This window comes from Nymphalis io, chromosome 13, assembly GCF_905147045.1.
Source record: "Nymphalis io chromosome 13, ilAglIoxx1.1, whole genome shotgun sequence".
Taxonomy (NCBI): Eukaryota; Metazoa; Arthropoda; class Insecta; order Lepidoptera; family Nymphalidae; genus Nymphalis; species Nymphalis io.
The window spans coordinates 10,268,109-10,292,071 of NC_065900.1; the positions used below are offsets into that span (position 1 = coordinate 10,268,109).

At 33.2% G+C, this 23,963-nt stretch overlaps 2 protein-coding genes across 4 annotated transcripts; one reads left to right on the forward strand and one right to left on the reverse strand.

The window, feature by feature from the left end:
* Positions 1 to 2,671: 2,671 nt before the first annotated feature.
* On the reverse strand, positions 2,672 to 9,514 carry LOC126772708 (juxtaposed with another zinc finger protein 1). 2 transcript variants are annotated; one of them, XM_050493226.1, is made up of 6 exons: positions 9,405 to 9,514; positions 9,132 to 9,274; positions 8,603 to 8,791; positions 8,186 to 8,294; positions 5,122 to 5,268; positions 2,672 to 3,401 (listed from the first exon to the last, which is right to left on the reverse strand). In XM_050493226.1, exons 2-6 carry the CDS (start codon positions 9,229 to 9,231, stop codon positions 2,942 to 2,944), a joined length of 1,005 nt encoding a protein of 334 aa, XP_050349183.1. In that variant the 5' UTR covers positions 9,232 to 9,274; positions 9,405 to 9,514; the 3' UTR covers positions 2,672 to 2,941. The 2 variants fall into 2 exon arrangements, with proteins under 2 accessions (XP_050349183.1, XP_050349184.1); XM_050493227.1 differs by lacking the exon at positions 9,405 to 9,514 and having other exon boundaries at positions 9,132 to 9,293.
* On the forward strand, positions 9,441 to 12,616 carry LOC126772745 (ATP synthase lipid-binding protein, mitochondrial). 2 transcript variants are annotated; one of them, XM_050493279.1, is made up of 4 exons: positions 9,441 to 9,598; positions 10,055 to 10,131; positions 10,601 to 10,787; positions 12,009 to 12,616. In XM_050493279.1, the coding sequence occupies exons 2-4, from the start codon at positions 10,087 to 10,089 to the stop codon at positions 12,170 to 12,172; spliced, it is 396 nt and encodes a 131-aa protein (XP_050349236.1). In that variant the 5' UTR covers positions 9,441 to 9,598; positions 10,055 to 10,086; the 3' UTR covers positions 12,173 to 12,616. The 2 variants fall into 2 exon arrangements, with proteins under 2 accessions (XP_050349236.1, XP_050349237.1); XM_050493280.1 differs by having other exon boundaries at positions 9,560 to 9,735.
* The last annotated feature ends 11,347 nt before the right edge of the window (positions 12,617 to 23,963 follow it).

Sequence of the window (23,963 nt, forward strand, 5' to 3'; positions counted from 1 at the left end):
ACATCCTATAGACGTAACTCTAAATTTATTCAGTATTTCACTTAAAGTAACTTCGTAAAATAAATTACACATGCAAAATGTTTAAAACATTAATGTTGATGTAAATTTCAATTTGAAGGACACAAAGTACGCAGGACAAAATATCGAGGACGGACAAACACACAATAAATGTACATACATTGCGACGATTCCTTAAGAAATCAAATGTCCTTCACAAGAACTACAATGGATCTTAAAAACTTAGGACATTTATAAATTCAACTAATCATATCAAAGATTTAAGAAGACATAAAATAAATCCGTTTCATCGTGGGCATTCTTTATCGTATAAATGTTTGTTAAGTTTCTATTTAATTATTTTCGATGTTGTTTTATAATTCTATAACTGCCAATGACATTCGATAGGTTACAATCATAGACGAAGCGGCGACTGAGCAATGGCCTTCAAAATACTTTAGAAAAACAAAGTTAACTTACTAAGCGGTGACTGTCTCCTTTCCGAGACAAGCACCGGGCCTCACGATCGCTTTGATGGGTGCATATCAGCTAAAATAGTGAGCTATTTCTGTATTAGCAACTTTCTAAAATTCTTTAGATTCACAAACAATTTAACGCATAAGTTTTCATGTAAATTCAATATAATCTCTTTTCCTAGCAAAGAGTTAAATTAATCCTCAATTATTGTGACTCGTATAATCTGTGACGGCCATCTTCGATCACAAAAATGGGACACCACATCTCCATCATTCACACAGCAGCAGCATCCTTCGCTCCGAATATCACACTTGTACCCGTTAAGCACCTTATACATTTTCCCATATAATAAATACGAACATTCGTAACATTTCCAATTCCCTTGTTTGTTAGCACCTCTACAAAAAAATTTTCAGGAAAAATATTTTTTTTTTTTATTTTCGAACACTATCGGTTTCCACGAATTATGGAATTTGCTTCTGGACATGCAAACGAATAATTAACGCACACTTAGTAGGTACACGTGACAGAAGTGGAAACCTGTTGGCGTCAGAAACATAAGACCTTGAAATTTTAATCTCATGCTCATAGTGCTCAAATAAGCTTCACTTCGAAAACTGATCAACAAGACATACATACAAAACACGAGAAAATTTTAACCTAATTATAACAAGATTCGTTTTAACATTTATGAGTATCTAACACATACTATATATACGCCGTAGTAAGTATATAATATAATGAATAATGGTCATGAAATGAAAACATCACGAAATTCAAATATTTGATTGAAGAAGGTTGAATAAGAATCTTCATTCTTTGCAAAAAAAAAAAAAAAAACTGTTGACGAAAAAATAACCGAACAAGTTAGAATCACCATTAATATCTATAGAAATTGAATAAAAAAGGCTGCCTCCGAAAGAGCATTCGTAACCATGTTATTGTGTCTTTTAGACTAGGATTAGATGGCGTTTGAATCTCTTCGTGACAACAATATTATCATTGCATCTAAGACTATTTATAATTGGAGCAACCCACAATTTCTCAGTTCACCATTTCATCAATAGTTACTGTCATATCCAAAATGTGAATATTTTAGTATATACAACCACAAGATCTGCTTTTTATACAAACAGAAAAAAAAAAACAAATTGTAAATATTGTCCTTTAAATAACGCAATACATACGAAATTTTCAGACAAAACTCATGGGTCATACATTTTAATATTTACATACTTAAGCATCTTATATCCTGCGACAGGACAAACAATATCAGGCCTTACATCTATATTACCATTAATACGGTATACGCTTAAAAGCATTTTTTTTTTGTTTTTTTTTCTAAAATATTATCACATTTACGAGTATAATTTATTATCCTAGATGGATACTCTTAACAGCGAACGCTTGTTTTTTGTTATTTTTATAACTTATATACAAAATTCTAATGTATAACACGAATTTAGTAAGCGTGAAACAGACATTAAGTACATGGAGCGTAAACATATGAGGATGGCACGAGAAGTTGCGATTGTGATGTTTTTTATTAAATAAACTTCCAATGTCAAGGGATATCAAGCTCAAAGGATTTTACTACTCAAACATATATTACCCTGTTGTAACAGATATGAAAATCCTTTGAAATATTCATTAAAAAAAAATCGAAATTAAAAAGGGGTATATTGCACGAAAATATCTAATAACTAAATACGGACGTAGTTATAAAAAAATTTGATCCAGTTACAATAACTTAATTACTTTTGAGATAATTTAGTGAGAAATTATTTATCATATTAAAAAAAAAATTATAATTGTTTGCACTTTGCATTTATAACAATAATTCAAATATAGCACTCTTTGACTACTGGACCAGATTTCATATTACTCAGTCCGTATGCTCTTTATAATCCTTTGGATCTACGCTGAACTAGCGATTTAAGTCACTTTGGTAAAAAATTATTACATAAATATTTCAATCACAGCAAACTAATCTGTTAACTATACGTAACAATAAAATAAACACTTTACTTCGATAAATAAATGAGCGAACAAAATGAAGGTGCTTTTAAATTATAATAATATCATATTATGTACAAATATCGAAATACATGCATGTCTAGTCAAAATGCTTTAAATTATATATAGAAAAATAAAATTCAACGCAAACTAAAAATATCAATATTGTCTATGTTTTATTACATGATAGAATATATCATTTGTTTTAAAAACGAATTAATAACGTCATTATTTTTATTTAATATCCGATCGGGTAATTATAGTAAAGCAACAAATCCCAAATTCAAAGTAATTTGACTAGACTTATTTAAAATAATGTGAACATAATAAATAATTAAAATAACTTTCAAGGTTATATCACCACCTTCAATAAACAACTTAAAAAAAATGAGAATTTTTTTTTTCATTTTTCATATAGGAACTGCGTGATTTAAACTAATGCACACTCTACTCAGCCTCTACGATCGCTCGGCATAGATAAACCAGAAACTTCATACGTTTCCTGTGTCACAGTCACCTTGGGCGATCTGTCGTACTTGATTTTATCGAGATTTGTGACGGGTGACGAGTTCGGAGTCAGCAAGACTGAATGTCGTAAGCCTTGGCCTTGGTTCGCCGCAATGATGTTCAGGTGAGTCAGGTTATGTTTGGGGATAGTGAAGGAGGAGAGATCTTTGGTTTTGATGGTGTCGTAGATGCGGACAAGTTTCGTTGCATCTATGTTGTCCAGGGATTGGGTGGGAGGGGGCCGGGAGCCGGGCGAGGCGGTCACTACGAGGTTCGGCATTTTGGGCGCGTTGGCACGAGCCTCGCTCGGAGCTGATACAATGTGTTGTGATATCGAGTGACTTTTAAGCCCTTGCGCTGTTTTGTAGCTTTTGCCGCATTGGCACTTGTAAGCCTTTTTTACCCTGAAATTACAAAATATAAATAAGTTAGTATATGCAATAACATAACGAAACATTTAATTATATATGAATATATGTATATATACACATTGTTATTATTAAATGTTCCGATTACATTGAGAAATTCGACATATTTCGGGAAGTCGGTGTCCATCGGTTTATCAGTCAATAACTAAACCAAATTAAAATAGGAACATTTAATTATAATAAAAATACTCTGTAACTCATTTAGTAGTAAAATATCTATCTATGTGTTTTATAATTCAAAATTATTATAAATTTGATTCATCTGAATCATGAGAACACTACGAACCGATAGGAAAAAAATACTACATACATTCAAACAGTAAATAATAAAATTATAAAATCATTATTTCTAAAAAAAAAAAAACAGTAAATATATTTTATTGTAACTATTCAATTTAAAGATAAAATATAATAGTATATATATAGATAAAATATATATTAATAATACGGAAGAAAGTTTATAAGATACCCATTTCTTCCAAAAATATTCCTGGGCAGTGAGACGCTTTTTAGGTCCAGCCATTAACTTTTGCCTAAATGCAGCTGGAGTTGGCGCAACTGGATATTTTCTATGTGAATTTTTTTTTAATTATTTTATGTTTCACAAGTGAAAATTATTATTAGGACGAGTTTTGGCCAAGTCTCAAATCAAAAAATACAGTTTTGACATTCACAGAATTCGATTCCGTTTTATATAAGGATGTATGCATATACGTATGTGTGTGTGTGTGTGCGCGCTGGCTGTAACTGTCTAAACGTGCGCAAGTAATATATATATATTTGTAATCGCTTTTTTCTCAATGTGTACATGTAAATGACAGTAGCTACCAGGTTGGGATTTCTTGCAATACAGTAACAGCCTGTGAATGTCCCACTTCTGAGCTCCTATCCCTTTTTGAGGAGAAGGTTCGGAGCTTATTCCACCACGCTTCTCCAATGCGGGTTGATGGAATACACATGTGGCAGAATTTCAGTGAAATTCGACACATGTAGGTTTCCTCACGATGTTTTCCTTCACCGTAAAGCACGAGATGAATTATAATCACAAATTAATAAGCACATGAAAATTCAGTGGTGCTCGCCCGGGTTTGAAACCACGATCATCGGTTAAGATTCACGCGTTCTTACCACTGGGCCATCTCGACTTTCACAATAAGTGAAACACAACTTTAAACAATAAATTCCAAACTTGCACGTCACTCCTTTGTCTCTGGCCGAGCGACCAGACGACACAACGACACAAACATGTAGAAAAGTTACCTAGCCAAGCTATAAGTATATTATATATTTTATTTTCAATGTATTTCATTTTAACTTTATTGGATTTCTTATTTATAATTAAGTATGTGTATTTAAGTTATTAATAGACTGAGGTCAAACCTGGTGTGGTTTTTTCAATGTACCTATAATACATTGGTTTATAAAATTTGTATTTCAATGAATGTTCCTTTCGTTTTAGCAAATCTCAGAATAAATCCTGATATAACTCCAGAGCGATCATTTATCCGAGGCCTAGCACCATAAACACTTGAATAGGTTTTTATAACAGTTTAAAATAATTAAAGCAGCACAAAAACATATCCCTTAGGCCGACAAACATCCTGATAATTTTGATTTGCGGTAATTTGTCGAGGTGTAAATTAATCAACTAATTATTCAACGCCAACAGACATTGCCAAAGTATATATATACTCACTTGCCATCCTTTTTGTGTCCATTCTTTGAGTGATATTTAATGCCGTTTACGTTTTTATATCTTTTCTTGCAACCTGGAACTGGGCACGCGAAGGGCTTCTCCTGTGCTGCGGGACCTAGGGCTCCTGATGATGCGTTTGCGTTCATTCTGAAATGCAGATAGAATATCTAACATACACTTGTCAGTTTGTCAAAGTCGAGATGGCCCAGTGGTAAGAACGCGTGAATCTTAACCGATGAACCCAGGCAAGCCACCTCTGAACTTTCATGTGCTTAATTTCTGTTTACAATTTATCTCGTGTTTTTCGGTGAAGGAAAACATCGTGAGGAAACCTGAATGTGTCTAATTTCATCGAAATTCTGCCACATGTGTATTCCACCAACCCGCATTGGAGCAGCGTGGTGGAATAAGCTCCAAACCTTCTCCTCTAAAAGGGAGAGGAGGCCTTAGCCCAGCAGTGGGACATTTACCGGCTGTTACTTACTTACTTGTCAGTTTAGTAAATAAAAAATAGAATAGGATATAACGCTCCAGAGCTCGTTAATGAATATAACTTATTTAAAAACATATTTATTTGTCTTAGTGGTTTGGTACATATGTAATTGTGCGTTTTACGCTGGTCGCGTTTGTCAAATACCAAAAACATATATATATATATATATATCTAGCCTAGCCTTATACGTATATATGTATATCTATATATAGCCTATGTGTTGATTATTCGGTTCCATTTCATGACACGAGCTTTTATTTAATTACTTACTTGTAAATTATAAAGTATACTAAGAAATCATAATAAGAACTGAACTCTTTTTTAAATTTGTTTATATATATTTTTTTCATGTATGTGAGAGCAAACTTCCAGGAGGCTCACGTGATGGAAGGTAACTACCACCGCTCATGGACACCTGCAACACCCGAGGACATGCAGGCGCGTTGCCGAAAATTATTATATCTAGTAGATTTATAGTACTTATATGTAAGTGACATATTATATTTCCTTAAATGTCATTGTAAACCACAAACAGTGTTTTATTAAGTTAAGTTTTAAATTGAATTTTATTTAATTATTATTAAAGATGTTTAGTGTATCCCTCGAGATATAAGACGAATCGGTTGGCGTGGTTGGTAGATACTTGCCTTTCACGTCGAAGGTTATGGGTTCGATTCCCACCCAGGACAGACATTTGTGTGCATGAACATGCCTGTTTGTCCTGTGTCTGGATGTAATTATCTATATAAGTATGTATTTACAAAAGAAAAGTAGTATATGTAGTATATCAGTTGTCTGGTTTCCATAGTACGAGCTCTGCATAGTTTGGGATCAGATGGCCGTGTGTTAATTATGTCCCAGGATATTATTATTATTATCTATCAGATGTCGTGGTTACCGATAAGTACGGATTTTTTTTACCTAATTTGTAGTGTTCATTTTAATTATTATTGTATATCATGTTGGTAATCCTAAATAAATAATCTTTAACTACATATGCACATAGATATTACTAAGTATTTTATTTTAAATAATTTTTGGTAACAAAAAACTAACTATATCATGGAGGAACTTGCAACAAATATTATACATTAGGTCATTATTTAACGTTCGCATTACGCAATGTACCTACGTCCGTTTTTATTACCGGCCATTTTCTCTCTATTTATTTAAAAACAATTTAATTAATTAAAGGTATTTGTGATTTTTACTTCAGTTATTTATATAACAATTACGGCGCTTAGTGGTAAAATTTTAGGAAAACGTGAGTTTTCATGTTTCGAACATTTATTTTCTACTGTTATTTCCAAACGAAAAAATTTGTGTGTATAATTCAATATAGATTTACAGTACAGTACAGTAACAGCCTGTTGATGTCCCACTGCTAGGCTAAGGCCTCCTCTTTTGAGGAGAAGGTTTGGAGCTTATTTCATGATATATAGATTTTCTAAACATATATAGAGTAAATAAGTCAAAGTAACAGCATGTGAATGTTCCACTACTGGGCTTTTTTTTATAGAATAGGGAGGCGGACGAGCATATGGGCCACCTGATGGTAAGTGGTCACCAACGCCCATAGACATTGGCATTGTAAGAAATGTTAACCATCGCTTACATCAATAATGCGCCACCAACCTTGGGAACTAAGATGTTATGTCCCTTGTGCCTGTAATTACACTGACTCACTCACCCTTCAAACCGGAACACAACAATACCAAGTACAGCTGTTTTGCGGTAGAATATCTGATGAGTGGGTGGTACCTACCTAGACGAGCTTGCACAAAGCACTACCACCAGTAAATCCTCCTCTCTCTTTGAGGAGAAGGTAAACATTCATACGTAATTTATTTTTAGAAAGAGAGTAACTACTAAGTTTCTTACCGGTTCTACTCGTTAGAACATTCCGAACCGCTAATAACCTTTACGTTGGATTTAATCTTGTAAAATAACGACATCAAAGTGCTTGCATTTCATATATATAAGATTGCTTTAGCAAACATATTAATGTTTTCAAAACGCTTTACGAAGCTGCGGTAAATCGAAACTAAATCGATTAAGCAACTAGAAATATTAACACTAGTGTTCCGGTATTAAGCGGTGATAGAAGAATATTTACACGTGTAACTTGTACATACGTAAATAAATATTTTTTTATCAATTGGTCTATGGGTGTAAGTGTACTACCGCCCTTAGACCAATTGGTACTGTACTAAACAATCCTTTCGCCTTTGCACCTAGCTCACTCACCTTTCAAACCGGTACACGACAATACTATTTCTATTCGGCGGTAGGATATATATGTGGTACTTAACAATAATGGTTTTACCTAGACATGTTGTTCGGTTAAACAATTTTTTCAAATGTCAAATCAGTTACGATGAAGAGAAATCAGTGTTTGACTAATTGAATATAAAACGGAACACCAATCATTAAAATCACTGTATAGGTAGGAATATCAAATAGATTAAACAAAATAAGTTAGCTGTGTCTACATAAAACCTTCTTAGAATATACATACATATTGTTTTAAATAATTCGCCAAATATTCAATTATAAAACAAATTAACTTACTTCACCCCATACCGCAGAATAAACTCAGAGCTGTATTCTTCGACTGTTGTCCAAGAGTCGTTACTGTCTTCTGAAGGGCTCATAAGATCGTCTTCATCCATCTCGCTCCCTGTAAATTATTCATAAAAAAATATATTAAAAAGTAAATATTTTTTTTCTTTTTTATTAGTATAATAGCTTTATACGACATCGATAAATGAGCTAAGATCGGTAAAGATAAATAATAATATAATAAGGAATTAAAATTCACGCATTTCACAATACGGTACAGTTCAGATAAATCTTTCTCTTACTAAAACACATTGCGCAATCCTCAATTAAATGGTGCAATGAAGACTTAAATATTAAATAATCGTTTTAATACACATAGCAGTATATAAACAACGTACATCAATGTTAAGATCTAATAGCAATAACCTGTAGGTGTACTGCTTCGGACCGAGGGCGTTTTGGGCGCAGAAAGCAAGCGCCGGCGCACGTCGGCCGCTGCTGGCATATTTTGAATTTCCCGCCTCGAGGCTTCAGTGAAAAATTTTAAAACATAACTTAGCGGAATACATGCTGGCTGCGAAGCTTCTTTTTGCTCAACGACTGCTGGATCGTAATCTGAAAAATTCCGAAAGCAAAATATCGATTTAAATATTTTATATATTTTTAATTTTTCTAAGTTGCCTCTTCCGACTTTAATCAGCTGTTCAATGTTTACAATTATAAATAAGCCGAAAAATCTATGCATGTTAGATGTAAAACATTTCAGGATTATTTATAGAAATTGATACATTAAAATAACTATTCCCGCATTTAATTTGTATTACGTGCTTAAATTCAATTCAATGTTGGCAACTTTGATATATTGATAAGACGTATTATGGCTGAATTATCGCAATTTTTGCAACAACGAAATAATGTTTTTAACTGAATATTATAAAAAATGTTTGGTACTCACCGATATGAACGTCTTCGATGTGTTCAATTAAATCCGCTAGTCGTGGAAATGTTATGCCGCAGCCATTAAATTTACAGATGTTTATCATGAAGACGGCCATGTCGAATGTAGGATAATGGACTAGTCAAATGTAGAACTATATTCTTATAAAAATATGTACTTAGATATAATTTTTAATTAGAAACATAATCCAATTGAAAACTGTTTTCAAGCCGATTTAAAAATAAAAACGATTATTTACACACTTAATAAAATAGCCTTACCAATACTTACATAATATTTCAAGTAGTTAGTATTTAAAGTCTATGTCATTTGCGCAGTCCGATCGATAGTTGGCTGCGCCGAAAGGAAGTTGCGCGCACTGCGCAAATCAGCCAATACCGACTCAGAATTTATACTCTGTTTCTCTTGACCACTCAGAAATTGAACATTCCAAAGGCCGGTCTCCTCCTTCTCGGTGTTCTTTGGTAAGTGTCACAGAAATTGTGAACAAACTAATCGTGGAAAAGTGTTTAAATCTTTGACGATTGTCGAATAAAAAGTGCTCATATCATTTAAGAAAAGCGCACAGTGTGTGTCGGTGCAATTATTTTACAGTGATTTTGTAAGTTATCATTGAAGATAGTCATTTAATTCGAAACGATAGATATCGCCGATTCAGCCATTTTCCGCCGACTCCCGTCTATCATTATATATGATAATATACCCGTTCTTGCCGCGACCGTCTGTTTATAGTGTTATCAAAATTGTCAATTACGTAAAATCCTAGATATTCATTAAACTCCTATCACCGACTATGTTACGTAGTCCCAGTAAATTACGTAACGCTCTGCGGTCAAACTGTCAAGTCTCCTGAAGTCAATTTACTTCATATCGTTTCAAGTAAAGCAGCTTATTGTTCACTAGAACCATATTTATTTCAGTTCTCGATCGCCGCACCCTCAATAACACAAAAATGCTGTCTGCTGCTAGATTGATCGCCCCTGCAGCCAGGTCTGCTGTAAGTACTAACTATCATTAATATCAATTTTGATTAAACAATATCGAATATTAATCGTACGAATAAACGAGATTATAAATTTGTATACATCCTATTACTGTACATTGAAAATATTAAAGTTTTGTAACTCCCTTATTTTTATATATTAAATAAAAATACTTAAAGGCTATCAATCTTTCGGCTTGTGGTTTATTAAATGTTAAAATAAACCATTGATTTCGAATATCAAATTTGTGTATTATATAACAACACATCAATGATAAGTTATGAGGCAAGTGATTAAAGATTTTCAATTAATATATTTTGAGTCCTGATAATAATTAATCTTAATATTTTGGTTAGACTTATTAACAATTGCCTTTTTTTACCATTTTATGAATGTCATATGACTTGATTATAATTGACATAGAAATTGACAGATACAAAACTTGAGTAGCAAAATCCATGTTTAATGCTTTGTATTTTACAGATCTTCAGCAACACAGCTATTGTAAGGCCGCTGGCGGCTGTGCCCACCCAGACACAGATTGTCCCAGCTGCCCCAGCCCAGCTGTCAGCAATCCGTTCCTTCCAGACTACCTCGGTCACAAAGGACATTGACTCTGCTGCCAAATTCATCGGTGCTGGTGCTGCGACAGTCGGTGTCGCCGGCTCTGGTAAGTGACATAACATCAAGTTCTAGTGCCTTTTCTTGTTTCGCTTTATTTACCAAAACCTGCCTTCAAATGTAAAGTATTTGTAGCATACCACCCCACGATGTTCATTTAAAGAATGTGGATCATATCATTTAATCAGGAATATAACATAATAATATAATTGATCATAGTATCCCTAAAAGATAAATTAAAAGCATAATTAAGTAAATAAAAACTTCTTAAAAATAATTTATGTAACCGCCCAAGTTGCATAACAAGATGGAGGAGTTATTGATTTTCAGGCCCTCCATATTTAATTGGTTCAGATACAAACCAAAAGTATATGAATGCTCTACTGCTGCTTAGATTTGGTGTTAAAATAAGTATATATAGTGCAAATTTTGTATAACTTAATAATGAGGATAACATACTTTATATGAAGTTAGTTGGTTGGCTTATTCTTTATCTCACCAACAGGTATTGGCATTGGTGTGGTGTTTGGATGTTTAATCATTGGCTATGCACGCAATCCATCTCTCAAGCAACAAATTTTCTCATATGCTATTCTTGGGTTTGCGCTGTCTGAAGCTATGGGCCTTTTTTGTTTGATGATCGCCTTTCTGATGCTATTTGCTTTTTAATTTTCTATTTTTTTAAGACATTTTTGTACAGTGTATATTATCATTGTGGAATTTGGGCATTGTAACTAGAATATGCATGATGTGTGTACCTTTCAACTAACAATTGCATGCTGTGAGTGTTGGCACGTGAGGTAAGTACATTTTGCTAACCTTTTACCATAAAACTTTATAATTAGGAAGCTAATCACATTATAAGATAATTTCTTATGTACTACAAATTGATGGTGGTGATTATTATATGTATATTTTTATGAAAAAGATTAACTACCGAGTTTCTTGTTGGTTTTTCTAGCTAAAATCAACATTCTAAATGGGTAGTAGCTTTACAATATATTTTATCTTAAAAATATAGAAAAAAGGTAATAAAAGAAGCCTACTTAAATTCAGTATATTTTCTTTTTGTATTACCTAAATAATAAGTGTTTGATTTAAAGTGGTTAATTAAATCGGACTTCATTTCAATTGCAGCATTTCAAACTATTACCAATGCATAAAAGTTCTTCAATTTTCTTCTAATTATTATCTAAACAGTACATAAAAATTTACATTTGCATTACATAATTAAGTTCAGTTCTTAATCAATTTTTTATTTAATTTTCAGGTGCTGGTATCGGAACGGTGTTTGGATCCCTCATCATCGGTTATGCCAGGAATCCCTCCCTCAAGCAGCAACTTTTCTCATACGCCATCTTGGGTTTCGCCCTCTCTGAGGCCATGGGTCTCTTCTGTCTTATGATGGCCTTCTTGCTGCTGTTTGCTTTCTAAGCTATTTACTTTTAAGAACACTACTACTGCCATCCTAGATGAGGTTTCTGTGTATACTATCTGGAGTGGACGGCCATGGAATCGAATGTGTGAAACCTCACCCTCATAGTGGTGCGAGGACTTATGTGTTAAGTGTTACACTTTCAGTGCATCATCAGGAAACGCAATTTATTTAATTATGTAGTATAAAAAAAAATCTGCAAATAAAATATTGTACGTAAACACTTAATTATTCCTATTCCTGATACATTGTAGACTTATCTAAATCATGTTATGCATATATATTCTCAGTATAATTATGTCAGAAGCCGGTGATGATAATTGTTAAGCCAGTAATTACACTTTGCGTGTGAGTATTGTCATCGCTTTGCACTTGTTATGCTGTTTGGGAATGTCAGCATCTGTATTGTACATTTTTAGGGCGATTAAATGATACAAAACCAATTTGAATGCTAATTTTTTCATAATACACCTGTATATTCATAAAGACTGAATCAAATCAAGTTGGATGTAGAACAGTAACAGCAAAGCACATACAAGCAAACCCTCGTCCTCCATTGTATACAATACTGTAACACATTTTGTCGGCAATTGGCTTACTCAGATTTATGCAAGGTCCATGTATAGGGTAGGGGCCCAACCAGCAAAAAATAATATAATTTTACTCTCAACAGTTCCGTAGCCGTGAGACCATAACATTATAATACTATTTTACTGTTGGTTCGTTTTTTTTTAATTTTACGTTTTTAAAATAAATTTATATAAATATCAAACAGAACAGAATTTATCACGGTTATCTAACTATAATTAGGTATCTAATCAATCTTTGTGACATAGTATTAGAATTTAGATTCAAATTTGACAAGGAAAACTTATCGCAGCGTCGACCACGTGAAAAACAGTTTATAACCCTAAAAAATCTGATAAAAATTTTTTTCTCAAATTGTATGCATGGATATGCCGATATATAACGTCACACTTATAATTAAAAAAATGTTTTTGTTTTTCAAACAAAAAATAGTACTTGAACGTGTCGATCAGACAAGGATGTATTTAATGATTTATTATCATCCAAAGAAATTCTACGAGTTTTAAAGAAATACGAAACTGGCCTCCCTTAAAAAAAAAAAGGCAAATACATTAACAGGACTTTTGCTTCTAAATTTCAATTCATGTACATTTTTTTGTTTTGGAATAAGCTCCAAACCTCAAAAGGGAGAGGAGGCCTTAGCCCAGCTGTGGGACATTAACAGATTCAATCAATCAACAGCCAATCGTTGTCCACTGCTGAACATAGGCCTCTCCCAAGGTGCGCCAAAGCTCCCTGTCCTCCGCCTTCCGCATCCAGTTTGTGCCCGCTACCTTCTTAAGGTCGTCGGTCCACCTGGCTGGAGGGCGCCCTACGCTGCGCTTGCCGATTCGCGGTCTCTACTCTAGGACTCGTCTGCTCCAACGGCCATCGGTCCTACGACATGCGTGACCAGCCCACTGCCACTTCAGCCTGCTAATTTTGCAAGCTATGTCGGTGACTCCGGTTCTTTTCCAGATAATCTCATTTCTGATCTTATCCTTCAAAGATACTCCGAGCATAGCTCGCTCCATAGCACGCTGAGCGACTTTGAATTTGTGGACATTTTGAATTAACAGATTGTTAATGATATTTTTTTTTTTGCTGTGCGTTATCTCTTATCGAGACAATATAGACGGAAGCATGAAAAAACGATTTATGTATTCTCTTACGAAAGTTTCAACATACCTAAAATTAATATAATTTATTTCGAGAGCAAGCTTCTAGAAATCTTTTTTAAGGTTTTATGAAACGATATGGTTCTTTTAGACGTTTAAAATCTAAATTCCAATGAAAAGTTTTTGTTTATTTGTATATAATAGGCACAGAGATTATAAATGGTCTAGAAGTTAGGATTTGCAGATAATAATAATCAATCCGACGAGTAATTCTCATTGATTTGTACCGTTTCATATTTAAAGCACACACATATTCTATTACTTTATGACACGGTAATCAACCATAATGATAAAAAAAGTCATTTTAATGGGATGCGAGTATTATATCTACTTTCTACCTAGTAGTGCCTATATACTCTTACAATATGGTCATTTACCCTTACCCACCGTACCGACTTACATCGCCCCGCTCGATACCGTCTTGTTCTTGGCTACGGCTGCTAGTTTAGTTTAATTATGTTTTTGTTTCTAAAGAAAAGCGAAATGGATAGATCTCAAGACAGGGATGGTTTCTTGCTAAAATAGTAGAACTTTCACAATTAATTATTAAGGAATGGAAATTATTTTGTCGATATACCTCAATTATATTAATTCGCAATCTGTCCCAAAATGTCATTCTAATAATATAAGTAATAATATTTAAATAAAATACATGAACAGTGCAGTATGTTTTTTTTTAAATACAGAGTAAACTGTATAACGACACTGGGGAAATTGCTCATTTTATGGCGTTATTGAGAGTTGTCGTTAAATAGAGAGAAGAAAAAACTTAAAAGAAAGAATATTATTTTACTATGTATTATTTTTTTTTTTTTTTATAGAATAGGAAGGCGAGGACGAGCATATAGGCCACCTAATAGTAAGTGGTCTCCAACGCCCTTAGACATTGGCATTGTAAAAAATGTCAACCATCGCTTACATAGGCCAATGCGCCACCAACTTTGGGAACTAAGATTTTTTTGTCCCTTGTGCCTGTAATTACACTGCCTCACTCACACTTCAAACCGGAACACAACAATTTCAAGTACTGCTGTTTTGCGGTAGAATATCTGATGAGTGGGTGGTACCTACCCAGACGAGCTTGCACAAAGCCCTACCACCAGTAAAATAACATTATAATATTATTTACTGATCAAGTATAAAATTTACAAACAATATAAATGTATAACAATATAAACCAGACGACAACGCTTATTGAGTTAAGTTTATTACGAGTTTGTTTTGGTTTCGGAGCTTTTGAGGATAAAAAAGATAAAACATCTCAAACATTCTTACTAATTTGGCCAACTTAGAAAGTACTGATTACTACTTAATAATGACGTATTATGCTGATAGCTTATGCGTGACACTTGTCCATTAATCGCGCCCACGCGTATATGTAAAGCGCGCCGATTGCCGCCTTATTGCAGTGAATTCTTTGCAGCGAACGAACGTTAGTCGGAGACGCACGGCGCTCTCTGGTAAACCTGTCTGTTTTTATTTGTAATATATTTTGTTAGGTTAGAGTAGAAATAAAATTTATTTAAGTCTTCCGATCTACGATGCTGTATGTCTCCATCATCCACGTCTTTGTTAATGCTGTTAATGACTAAATGCAGAATGTTTTTTATTCCAAAATATTCAGATTAAACAAAATTGTTCTCACTGATAAATTTATTTATCTATACTAATATTATAAAGCTGACGGGTTGTTTTGTTGAACGCACTAATCTCAAGAACTGCTGGTTCGAATTGACATATGATGCGGAGCATTAATGAAAAATGTTGCAAAAGCGGGGAAAATGTATTCCTTTTTAAGAACTTTTTGCGTGCGCTGCGTAAACGGTTAGAATTATACAACAATCATGTATAACGTAATTGTTTCTCTCGAAAAGTTCTAAAAAAAGTCCACGATAGCATATGTCTATCTTTTAAGGTTGAATCACAATATCGTTTTTATAAACAAGGCATTAATTTTTATGAAAGATATCGATAAAATATCATACTTTTTTAAGTACTTTTTATAGTTTTACACTCTGATTTCAACAGGTAGTTGTAAGTAGGTGGTTTGAAAATATTCATACTTGAGTATTTGTTTTCACAATAATTAAAGCACAGGGAAAGACATTCAAGTATATCGGATTCGATCTAAGGCAATGTCTTATGGTAAATGCGGTTGGAGCGTGGTCGACACACAAACAGAAATCCAATGTAAATATAAACATAGTGTAAGTCTCAGAATCCACAAACACAGGCAACATTGGGAAATGACTATGTTTGTGGAATATGAGAACTAATAAGCTATTTGATATGCTACAATGTACACACATACAGAAAAACAAATTTCTACCCAAGTTAAGTGTCTTCATCGTTGAAGTTGATCTTCGCAGTTTAATAAAGTAGCTACGAGTTCTCATAATCCACAAACACAGGCAACATTGGGAAATGACTATGTTTGTGGAATATGAGAACTAATAAGCTGTTGATGTGCTAAAATGTACACACATACAGAAAAACAAATTTCTACCCAAGATAAGTGTCTTCATCGTTGAAGTTGATCTTCGCAGTTTAATAAAGTAGCTACGAGTTCTCATAATCCACAAACACAGGCAACATTGGGAAATGACTATGTTTGTGGAATATGAAAACTAATAAGCTGTTGATATGCTAAAATGTACACACATACAGAAAAACAAATTTCTACCCAAGTTAAGTGTCTTCATCGTTGAAGTTGATCTTCGCAGTTTAATAAAGTAGCTACGAGTTCTCATAATCCACAAACACAGGCAACATTGGGAAATGACTATGTTTGTGGAATATGAAAACTAATAAGCTGTTGATGTGCTAAAATGTACACACATACAGAAAAACAAATTTCTACCCAAGTTAAGTGTCTTCATCGTTGAAGTTGATCTTCGCAGTTTAATAAAGTAGCTACGAGTTCTCATAATCCACAAACACAGGCAACATTGGGAAATGACTATGTTTGTGGAATATGAAAACTAATAAGCTGTTGATGTGCTAAAATGTACACACATACAGAAAAACAAATTTCTACCCAAGTTAAGTGTCTTCATCGTTGAAGTTGATCTTCGCAGTTTAATAAAGTAGCTACGAGTTCTCATAATCCACAAACACAGGCAACATTGGGAAATGACTATGTTTGTGGAATATGAAAACCAATAAGCTACTTGACGTGCTTAAATGTACACACATACAGAAAATCTATATTTCTACCCAAATTAAGTGTCTTCATCGTTGAAGTTTATCTTCGCAGTTCCTATGGAGCAGCTACGAGTTCTCATAATCCACAAACACAGGCAACATTGGGAAATGACTATGTTTGTGGAATATGAAAACCAATAAGCTACTTGACGTGCTTAAATGTACACACATACAGAAAATCTATATTTCTACCCAAATTAAGTGTCTTCATCGTTGAAGTTTATCTTCGCAGTTCGTATGGAGCAGCTATGAGTTCTCATAATCCACAAACACAGGCAACATTGGGAAATGACTATGTTTGTGGAATATGAAAACTAATAAGCTATTGATGTGCTAAAATGTATACATTTACAGAAAACCAATATTTCTACTTAAATTAAATGTCTTCATCGGTTGAAGTTGATCTTCGCAATTTGAATAAAGCAGCTACGTATTCTCATAATCCACAAACACAGGCAACATTGGAAAATGACTATGTTTGTGGAATATGAAAACTAATAAGCTACTTGACGTGCTAAAATGTACACAGATACAAAAAATCAATATTTTCCATTAATTAAATGTCTCCATCGGTTGAAGTTGATCTTCGCAATTTGAACAAAGCAGCTACGTATTCTCATAATCCACAAACACAGGCAACATTGGGAAATGACTATGTTTGTGGAATATGAAAACCAATAAGCTACTTGACGTGCTTAAATGTACACACATACAGAAAATCTATATTTCTACCCAAATTAAGTGTCTTCATCGTTGAAGTTTATCTTCGCAGTTCGTATGGAGTAGCTATGAGTTCTCATAATCCACAAACACAGGCAACATTGGGAAATGACTATGTTTGTGGAATATGAAAACTAATAAGCTGTTGATGTGCTAAAATGTACACACATACAGAAAAACAAATTTCTACCCAAGTTAAGTGTCTTCATCGTTGAAGTTGATCTTCGCAGTTTAATAAAGTAGCTACGAGTTCTCATAATCCACAAACACAGGCAACATTGGGAAATGACTATGTTTGTGGAATATGAAAACTAATAAGCTACTTGGTGTGCTAAAATGTACACATATACAGAAAACCAATATTTCTACTTATATTGAATATCATCATCAGTTGAAATGGAGTAGCTACGAGTTCTCATAATCCACAAACACAGGCAACATTGGGAAATGACTATGTTTGTGGAATATGAAAACTAATAAGCTATTTGATGTGCTGAAATGTACACAGCTACAGAAAATCAATATTTCTACTTAAATTGAATGTCTTCATCAGTTGAAGTTGATCTTTGCAGTTGGAATGGAGCAGCTACGAGTTCTCATAATCCACAAACACAGGCAACATTTGAAAATGGCTATGTTTGTGGAATATGAAAACTAATAAGCTACTTGATGTGCTAAAATGTACACATATACAGAATACCAAAATTTCTACTTAATTTGAATATCTTCATTAGTTGAATTTGATCTTCGCAGTTAGAATGGAGCAGCTACGAGTTCTCATAATCCACAAACACAGGCAACATTGGGAAATGACTATGTTTGTGGAATATGAAAACTAATAAGCTACTTGATGTGCTAAAATGTACACAGTTACAGAAAATCAATATTTCTACTTAAATTCAATGTCTTCATCAGTTGAAGTTGATCTTTGCAGATTGATAAAACAGCTACGAGTGTTCATAATCCACAAACACAGGCAACATTGGGAAATGACTATGTTTGTGGAATATGAAAACTAATAAGCTATTGATGTGCTAAAATGTATACATTTACAGAAAACCAATATTTCTACTTAAATTAAATGTCTTCATCGGTTGAAGTTGATCTTCGCAATTTGAATAAAGCAGCTACGTATTCTCATAATCCACAAACACAGGCAACATTGGGAAATGACTATGTTTGTGGAATATGAAAACTAATAAGCTACTTGATGTGCTAAAATGTACACAGTTACAGAAAATCAATATTTCTACTTAAATTCAATGTCTTCATCAGTTGAAGTTGATCTTTGCAGATTGATAAAACAGCTACGAGTGTTCATAATCCACAAACACAGGCAACATTTGAAAATGGCTATGTTTGTGGAATATGAAAACTAATAAGCTACTTGATGTGCTAAAATGTACATATATACAGAATACCAAAATTTCTACTTAATTTGAATATCTTCATTAGTTGAATTTGATCTTCGCAGTTGGAATGGAGTAGCTACGAGTTCTCATAATCCACAAACACAGGCAACATTGGGAAATGACTATGTTTGTGGAATATAATAAATAATATGTTGGCAGAATTTATAATAAAAATGCAGTATAAATATAAATTGTACATCTAATAGGCTTCTACAATGAAGTTGTATCAAAGCGGTTTATAAAGCTAGCTATTAAGCTAACAGCTACGATTTCTCACAGTACACAAACACAAGTGATATTTTAAAAAAGCTTTTTGTGGTATTCCACAAAAAGGTCCGATTTTTCTGTAAAATATTGTTTTTCCTATTGTAAACAAAAACAAAATTAAGCATTTTAAAAAAACCTTGTTAGTAGGCCTTATTATACTATGGTAGGGTAATAAGGCCTAAAATTTTAACATACTTAAATAATCAAAATATACTTGGTACATTTGGTGAATGAGATCAATAATAATAGAATACACTAATTATGCTTAAAGCCTTGAAAATAATGAAAAAAATATTTGGTTAACAGCCATCGGAGCCCTTAAAATCATCTGTATTAGCCGATGACTAGACGAAGCACTCCTCATAATACCACTCATAATGCTAAATCATTTTCAGACCACGATACTCATTTGGGAGGCATCGCGATTGTAGTTACTAAAAGAAATGATAAACCAATTAGCACGCAGTTATAATATAATAGGGACATTCTTCACACAAGGTTATCTGATCCCAAGCTAAGCAGAGCTCGTACAATGGAAATCAGACAACTGATATACTACATATACTAATTTTCTTTTGTAAATACATACTTATATTATAAGTGATAATTACAACCAGACTCAGGGCAAACAGACATGTTCATGCACACAAATGTTTGCCTGGATAGGAGTCGAACCCACGACCTGCGGCGCGAAAGGTAAGTATCTACCAACCATGCCAACCGGCTCGTCAAATTTATAATTACTTGTTTACATTTCTAGCATTTTAAAAAACATATGAAATAAACTGTTAAAACAGACAAATGTTTGAACAGAAAAGGTACGAATAAATTCGGTAGGTCTTAATACCCGCTGATGCCTGATACCATGTATAAATAAAGATTAAATAAATCATTTTTAGACTCATGAAACTTTTTTTAAACATCAAGTTCATAGAAACCAAGAATAAAAGAAAACTAAAGGATAAATATTTATAATATAAGAATAATATTTAAAAAACTACTTACGATTGATTTGGGCGAAATCTTATTATTTGAGTCGCGCAAATGCTCCTCACGATGGATAACGTAACATTGGTGGCAGAGAGCAAGCAAACACGTAGCAACAAGTTTAAAGCGACATCTATGAGTGTTAACTACCTACAAGGGTGACTTCGAGCGAATCATTTTAAATACCACTTTTGTTATTTAGGCCTTATTACCCGCACCTACCATACTATTTTTTTAGATTTACCGGTAAAGTTGAAGCGCAATCTAGTAGCGAACTACAACAAAGTAGATGGTATAAAAACATCTCCATCAAAAAATATACATATACTGAAAAAAACTATTAAACCAATATACGTATAGTTTATACCAGAACTTTTACTATATAGCTACTTATAAGCAAAGCGCTATGACCTTAAGAAGGTGGCGGGCACCGACTGGATGCGGAAGGCGGAGGACCGGGAGCTTTGGCGCACCTTATGTTCAGCAGTGGACTACGAAAGGCTGTTGATGAAGCAAAGCACTACCTGCGCTTACCTAAGTTTTACCCGCTTTAAATTTAATATTTTCACTGAACGTGAAATGCGTAAGCTTCACGTTATAGAAACATCAAGTTATTGCAACATCGAGGAAAAAAAATAACGACTCAGTTTAAGATCGCGAAACGCCTATAGATAGACTATATAGAATTATGCTTTAGGCTGCAGAAGCAAATATCCACGTGTTTGTTTTTGAAAAAGTGTGCTGCTCTTTTCTATAGAACAATTCAACACTAAAAAAAGCCGCAGCTGTTCAATACTCATACTCATTTTAATAAAATTTATTGCATACAATTTTCAGAAAACATAATTACCATAATTAAGTTTTTTTTTATTTACTAATGTAATTAAATCCTACCTAGCGAAATCTTTATCCAACTCTTTTTTTAGTCAACGTAAAAATATCATAGCATAAAAAACGTATTAATTTTAATATTTGAGAATAATTGCACAGTGTCTGTTGTTTACTTACATTATTAACACATTTTTTATAACTAATAATGATAGAAACTACTACGTTGCTTTATAAATATATAATTATTTTAATAGCGCCATCTATTAGTACACAATGTAGTAGGTAAGATCCGTAGTAGCAGGAAAAAGAATTACTTTATTAAGGAATTAATAGACATTTATGAAGATTAACAGTTTTTTACTTATATACAACTACATATATATTTTTAATATTCTTCTTATATATCATTGGATATATAACGTTAATTACGATATATAACACTCATTATTTTTGTTTTATAATATGAGCATAATTATATTACTTATTATTATCAATATAAAGACTTCTGTCTTTTTATTTTGAACCATTCAACAAAAAACAAGTTGAATATTAATAATTTAGTTTAAATATGTTTATTTTAAAAAAAAGTGAAAAAGAGAGGTTTTTCACTTTCACAGTAACTCCATTCATAATGTTTATTTTAAGAAATCGTAGATACATGTTCTTCTACTTGCGATTGCCTGAAAATGAAGGAGCTTAGTTAGGTATTTACATAACGATACACTACAATCGCGGACTCCAACTCTTGTTAGCTCAGTAATCGCCTCCCGTTGAGGCTGTCAAGCAAACACAATCCGACAAAAGTTAAACGTTACGAACCGTTTATTATTATATGTATTGATGAAAAACTATCTCAATTCCTCTTATATTCTGACGTCATTTTCTTTAAAAAAAAATCAAAGCAAAAATACACAAGTAATGTAAAAAATCTATGTCTCCAACATATCAACAAATATATACAATGTAAAATGAAATATAAGCGGTATGATTGATCGATCATAACAAAGGATATATACACAGATTATTTATGTGATCCAAATCAGAATAGAAAGAACATTTTTTTTATAAAAGCAACCATGCTTTCATATTCATATAAATCGTTCGTTTTCATATGCTTTTAATTTGCTTATCCAACTGAAGTTTCTATGACGTCACGGTATGGCGAAAAGACGTTCCTATTTTTATTTGGATCGCAAAGTATCTACAGTGTTGGTGTAATATATATAGCGAAAGTGTAATTTTTGCCATAGGATTAGTAAGCTGAAGTGGCAGTGGACTGGTCAGAAACGACAACCATTGGAGTAGACGTGTTCTGGAGTGAAGGCCAGGGCAAACGTAGCATAGGAAGCCTTCTAAGTAGGTTGAGTGGCGACATGTGCATGGTTGTGGATTAAAATTGAGAGCTGAAGATCGAGCTCAGTGGCGTGCCATTGGAGAGGCCTATGCCCAACAGTGGACGACAAAGTAATGATCATGATAATTATTATTATATTATAATGTAGTTGACATTCTACTCAAATGCAATAAAATTACAATTAAAGAAAAATGGGTCGATGTGACAGATAAGGTTTGCAAATCATTCAGACTTAAGAACTAGCAGAAGCATATCATGAGCCTTTTTCCACACTGAATATTATAAAGAACATGAAAAATTCCGTACATTATCTCATCAACATTACTTGGTCACTCTTTTATGTATAAATTGTCATCAAATAAACCTTTTGTCTTAAGCAATAAGGATTATTTATGAGCACGTGTTATTTGGTTAGTCTTTTATGATTATTGTTATTTTTAAAACATACAGTGCCTAAATTCGGAATATACCAGTTTGAGTCAGCCATAAGTGCCTCGAATATAAATACAATACTCTCATAAGTAGCGTTAGAAGCGTCATTTTGTCTATTATTATTTTTCTACTAATTCGTTTAAAAAATGTCACAACGAATATGAATGCTATGAATGAGATTATGTGAGGTAAAATTTAATGCCACTTTAGAAAAATAAAGAAGTTTTTTCATGTATTTCAATAGAATTAAAGAGGGAAAGTTATTTCAGGGTAGACACGACCCTTAGATATAATATCAGAACGAATCACATTAACATCAACATAACTCAAGTGAGTTATGGGATAAAACCGAGGATGTCTACGAATGTCTAGCATTTCGCTTTGATTCAATTGTAGAAATTCATGATAAAAAATATGTTTAATATGTACAATATTAAGTACCTATAAAAAATATGTTTATTTATTTCTATGCTGACGATGCACTACTGCAAACACAAAAAGCTCTCCAAACTAATTTGACTGTAGTTAGTTTATGACAGGCGAGGCTACTGACAATTCCATACACCAAAATAAAATTATTTAAATAAAATATTTATTAATAACATTTTCCATTTTATTTTCAATCAAATATATTTTTCAGTGTTATCAATACAAATTATACTTTATTCAAGTGAGCTGTTTTGAGTACTTTTGAATCGTCACTTTTCAAGATGAAGGCTAAGTCCTAACGAAGCGGTTTTCACCTGCGCCCGCCGCTGTAGAATGTATTTAAAAAATTTAATGCATTTCTCCGTTCACGACGTGTTTTACGCAGCTTCGGCGGGCCTCGCCCGCACGC